Raw genomic sequence first — 6000 nt, 5'->3', positions numbered from 1 at the left:
AGAGGCTAAGATGCCTCGTGGTTTTGGAGTATTTAGTGGCTCCTACTCTCTAGGCAAGGTACGTCATGGTAGAGGTCATCTCAGTCGACCAGTTCAATCCGCACTTTAGGTTTAGTAGTACTCTAGCTAGCCATGGATTTTAGAGCACTCGTACCGGACAGTCTTCTTTCAGTGCACTTTCTGCACGGGGTTCCTACAACGGTTATTTCAATCATCCGGGGATGACACAGTACCAGCCGCTATGCCTAGATAAAGGTTGTTTTGAGTGTGGTGAAACTAGGCACATTGTGAGAGATTGTCCAAGACTTAGAATGGGTGGACCTCAATAGGGTACTCAGGCTATGGTTCCCACTCCAGTTGCTACTCCACCTACACAGCCAGCTAGAGGTGGAGGACAGGCGGGTAGAGATCGTCCTAAAAGGGTGAGGTCAGGTCGTTGTTATGCTTTCACTGTTAGGACTGAGGAAGTTGCATCAGATGCAGTTATTACAGGTATCGTTCTGGTCTGTCATAGAGATGCATTAGTTTTATTTGATTTGGGTTCATATTCATATATGTCATCCTACTTTGCTTCATATTTGGATATGTCTCGTAATTCTCTGGGTACTCCTATTTATGTTTCTACACCTGTTGGGGATTTTATTATGGTAGACCATGTATATCGTTCTTGTTTGGTCACTATTGGGGTCTACGAGACTAGGGTTGACCTTCTATTGCTTAATATGGTAGATTTTGATGTAATTTTGGGTATGGATTGGTTATCTCCGTACCACGCTATTCTTGATGCCATGCTAAGACTATGACATTTGTTATGCTGATTTGCCAAGGTTTGAATGGAGAGGTTCTTTGGAGCATATTCCTAATAGAGTGGTTTTCTTTTTGAAGGCTCATCGGATGGTCGAGAAGGTGTAACGACCCGACCGGTCGTTTTGAGCTTTAGCATTCCATTCTGTGGTTTGAGACTTAGACTAGCATCATATTATGTATAATGTCTTGCTTGTATGGTTAATTTTCGATTTTCGAGCGGTTCGGAATTGATTTGGAAGAATGATTCTCGTTTTAGAAGCTTTAAGTTGGAAGAGTTGACCAAGATTTGACTTTTGGGTAAACGGACTTGGAAATGGGTTTTCATTATTTTGTTAGGTTTGTATGATGATTTTGGACTTGTACGTATGTTCGGATTTGGTTTCAGAGGTTCCTAGAAGAATTTGACACTATTTGTCAAAAGTTGACAATTTGAAGAACTTAAGAGTTCATAAGTTTGACCAATAGTTGCCTTTAATGTTATTGGACTCCAATTGGTGTTCTGAGACTTTGAAAAGGTCTATATAGTTGAATTGAAATTGTGTGCAAAGTTTGAAAGTAATCAAAAGTGTTTAAGTGTGATTCGCACACTCTTTTGAAAGAATGAAGATTTAACAACTTAAGAGAAATTCTATTCGGTTTGAGCCTCGATTCTTTTTGTGATATTCCTGTGGGTGTTATGAGGCTTTGGATAAGTTTGAATAATGTATTTGTACTTGGTGGCATGATTGGATGGGTTCCGAGGGGCTCAGATGTGTTTTTGGATCATTGGTTGAGAAACTAGTTATGTTAAGGATTTGAAGTTTGACCATGGTCAATATCAGGTCAAGATGAATTGTTTCGATGTTTTGAGTACGCAAGCAAGTTCATGGCTTGTTTTATGATTAAAATGCATATATGGTTTGTGTCCGGGAGTTTCTAATAAGTTTTGGGTGCTAAAACGAAGATTTTCTTATTGCTGGTTTTTTCTTATGTAAATAATTACGAAAATGCCATTACAATTTTTAGATTTCTTTTAAAACTTCAAAATATCATATCTCCCTCATTTTAAGGCCAAATTGGGTGGTTCAAGATGCTATCTTGGGTGTGATCTCGCAAAGATTATGTTGGGCTTGTCAAACATAAGTTTCAGGATTATCTAGGACCTTAATCGAGCTAGGACAACTGCTGCATTATTTTTCTTATTTCGGAATTTAGTTAATTTTTCTCACAAGGGTTTTGGAGCTCAATTTTGGGCGATTTTTGGAGGAGATTTTTATTACTTGGATTGGGGTAATTATTGTTTACTAGAATATATTATTATTTCATGATTCCAACCTCGATTTTAATGTTTGATTAATAATTTGAATTGGAGAAATTGAGGATTTTAGTAAAAACTTTCTAAAACATAAATTGATGGTTTGGAGGCCGATTTGAGGTCGAAATTGAATGACTTCGATATGATTGGATTCGTATCGGAATGGGTGTTTGGAATTTGTGAGTTTTGTCTGGTTCTGAGGTGCGAGCTCGGGGTTAACCTTTTGGGTTGTCTTTTTAGTTTTCATTAAAGATCGAAGCTTCATTATCCGAAATTGTTTCCTATGGCTTTTATTTATGGTATTAAGTTATTTTGGCTAGATTCGAGCCGTCCGGAGGTTGTTTCTGCACGGGAAGGGCTTTTTAGAGTATAGATTTAGCTTCTTTGAGGTAAGTATCTTGCCTAACTTTGTGTGGGGAAAACTACCCCTTAGGATTTGGGTTGATTGTACTATTTGAATTATGTGAAAGACGTGTACACGAGGTGACGAGTGTGTAGACGAGCTTATATGTGCTATTTGACCGGTTTAGACTCTTAAGCTTCTTTCTTGCATTTAATTGAAGTGGTTAGTACATGTTCTATCTTTTATTGTCAGGTTTACTCTTACCTGCTTTAATTGTTAATTGCCATTACTTGTTGAATTCATGCCTTATCTGTTACGTGCTTTAAGTGTTAATTGATTCTCTATAATCATACCTTTATTACAAACCATCATTACTATCTATTTGACCTTGTGAGTCAACATGTAACTATTTTATCCGCTTGTGACCTTCTTTATTTCGTTTAATTTTGTGATACGACGTAGTTGGTTGTGGTTTGTTTGCTTAATTCATATTATTTGGGGATCGGGCTGTACGCTGCAATGGTATTAAAATGATATGGGAAGATATGATATGGAGCGATAAGGACGGATGATATGATATAAGTGGAATCGAATTGCATGCCGCAATGGATTGATATGTTGTAATTATTTGTGATAGTAGAGTTATTCTCGATTGTGATTCTCGTGGTTCATTCTCTGTTGGAACGGTTTATCGGTTGAACGGTTGTTGTTGTTTCTTAAATCATTTAACTTGTATTTTTTATCGTATTTGGTTGACTGTCAGTATTCTAGTAATGGAACGATAGAAACTTCTTGTGTGAGTCATGCATTCTACGTGGTTTGTAGTGTTAATTTAATATGCCAATATGTGCCTCCGTTATTTCTTGGTAAATTGATTGTCAAGGTGAATTTATGTGCATGTGGTCAGTATCTCATATTCGGTTAAGTTGTTGGTAACCTAGCGGTTCTAAATAAAACAATTATTAAAGTGCTTTACCTATGTGTCTTTCAAAATAAAACTCGTTATCTCACTCGATGCTTTACTATTTTAAATGATTATCATATTTTTTTACTTTAATTGGTTTTTCAAATTATATTCATCACCCCATTTGATGTTTACTATACTTGAAGGGTGTCATCACGTTTTACGTATATATTCATCACACGATATTTATACTTATTTTATAGGTTTCCAAACTAAACCTAGCTGATACTCTATTTTGTATAACTTGTTCTTATCTTACTTTATTTGATTTCTAAAATGAACTCACTATCTCATTTGACGCCTTACTTTATTCCAGATTATTATTATGGTTTATTGGGTTTAAATATATCTCTCGATCTCTTTAATTGATATTTGACACGGATATAAAGTACAAGGTAGCACGTGGGCTTTGCCATACGAAGGTGATTGATAATGTGGCGCGAGATGCCACGCGTGTAAGATTCCGAATTTTGGCTTATAATTTGTGGTTACGAGGAGTGGTGCCTCATGGAAATTCTTGTTATAATTCGTGCATTGGGAATGATTTAATTAATTGAGTTGTCATCTGTTTTCCTTATTTGAGTTCATTCATATCTCATCTGTGTTCTAACTATGTTGTTGCTTTATTACCTGGTTACTTCTTGTTGCCTTTTGTGCTTCTATTATTTTCATTGTTTGTTGTAAATTAGTGATCCTTCTGATGTTAGTCTTACATTGATGTTCTTTCAAATGTTAGCTTTATATTATATCCTGCACAGATTTCTATGTCTAGTAAGTGTCTTGACCTGGCCTCGTCACTACTCTACCGAGGTTAGGCTTGATACTTACTGGGTACCGCTGTGGTGTACTCATGCTACGCTTCTACACATTTTTGTGCAGACCCAGGTACTTTTGATCGCGTTGTCTTGGGGAGTTGTGTCTACGCAGGCCTTGGAGTCACCTTCGGATGTTATCGTTATTGTTGTTTATCTTCATTTTGAAATAGTATTATATATAGAAATTCTAGTGTATGTCATTAGAGCTTATAACTATGTACTACCGGTTCTGGGGATTGTATAGTAGAGTCTTGCAGATCGGTACGGAGATGCTTGTACTTATCTTCGAGAGGCTACAAAACTATTATGAGATTCTGCTTCTTTCGTTCCTTATCGTGCGGCGTTTATTCAACCTGAAGCTTATATCTTATATTCCTTTGCATCCACTTATGTACGATATTGTGCACTCGGTAACAGCTATGCGCCGACATTTTGTGATGTTGTGGATGGGCTACAAAGGGGCCATGGATGCTCGACCATTGTCTCGATATGTTGCCAAGACTTAGGATGCGGGTGTATTGAAAGATCATTCAGCTGTTTGCATGGGGGTGCAGCGGGCATCTGGTTGATAAGTACGAGCTTGGGAAGATTTAATTGGTTGCCTAATTGTTGCAATCATGGTAGGGGCATGAAATGGTGTTGATTTGAGGATAGTTGTTGGCTCTAGAGACTATGTGTTTTATATGGGACTTCTATTCAGTGAAAGGTACATATTGTCATTCAAGGCGCTTGAGGAAACGGGCTTGACTGTCATAAGGATGGACATGCGCTTAGTAAGTGATCTAATGTGTCTTACAATGGGAGTTGTACGATCTATGAAGGTTGATATTTCGGATCATCGGGATTTATGTCCTATGGCTTTGCGCCAAGTGGGGGAGTCTACTATCGACGATCGGATTGCATGGTCATGTGATATATTAGTCTTGGTATGAGGTATATATGTGGTATTGAAGGGTTCCCCGAAATTTGTGTATGGTTAAGGACTGAGATTTGCATGGGATAGTGCTAGGACTTGCAGTATTTCTGTATCATTAATAATTCTTCATTCCAGTATCAGAGAGGTTAGAGAAACAGCTTCAGATTCACGGAAGGTCTCTTTAAAGTGGGTGTTTCAGAGGAAATACAATGGTATATGAGCTTTAGGCTACGTGATTCCTGCTAGGATCTTCTGCAGTGAGTTCTGGTTTGGGGTCATTACGTACCAGTAAGGAGAAGTGTTAACCTGAAGAAAAGTCGAAGAGAATTCGAAGAAATGGGTCAGCTCGGTGGTGTTGGGTTAGCATAACAATAAAGGTAATTGGTTATGTTGGGCTTGTAATGCCTTACTGGTGTTTTATGGTAGTACTCTTGGGTTTGACGGTCTACGTGAATTGATTGAGTTGGGCTAAATTCAGTTCTAATAGCTATGTTATGTGCGGACGGGATTCGGAGAGTTCTCGATGGTGTTGACCACGGCTTGAGCTAGTTGTCTGCTATTGGCGTAAGAAATATATTGTGCATTATGGTTTTCTCCTGAATGGGGTCGCAAGTCCTAGATGGCATGGACGATTTCAGAAGTTAAGAGAATGTTGGATGGATATCGCATGAGAAGAGCGTGCATTTTAGGAGGCACCTTGTGTTTTTACTTGCGGATGCTTGATTAATGTTATGGTGATCGCCTGGTTTTGGGCTTCCGAGGTTCAGGTTTTGCTACGTCACATGAAAGGTCTATGTAGGTGTTTTCCATAAGATAATGGAGTATGAGTGATGTATCAGCCATTTGAGTAGCGAGATTGAG

The 6000-nt window shown here is 38.1% G+C and overlaps 1 protein-coding gene across 1 annotated transcript; it reads left to right on the top strand.

Moving 5' to 3' along the window:
• The first annotated feature begins 341 nt into the window (after nt 1–341).
• LOC138894095 (uncharacterized) lies at nt 342–803 on the top strand. Its single transcript, XM_070178775.1, has one exon. The coding sequence runs from the start codon at nt 342–344 to the stop codon at nt 801–803; it is 462 nt and encodes a 153-aa protein (XP_070034876.1).
• The last annotated feature ends 5197 nt before the right edge of the window (nt 804–6000 follow it).

The sequence above is a fragment of the Nicotiana tomentosiformis genome, chromosome 6, assembly GCF_000390325.3.
Source record: "Nicotiana tomentosiformis chromosome 6, ASM39032v3, whole genome shotgun sequence".
NCBI lineage: Eukaryota > Viridiplantae > Streptophyta > Magnoliopsida > Solanales > Solanaceae > Nicotiana > Nicotiana tomentosiformis.
Note: the sequence above shows the minus strand (reverse complement) of the source record. Positions and strands in the feature narration are given on the sequence as shown.

Coding starts and splice junctions, on each gene's coding strand:
- LOC138894095 (XM_070178775.1), top strand. CDS start 342: ATGGTTCCCACTCCAGTTGCTACTCCACCTACACAGCCAGCTAGAGGT.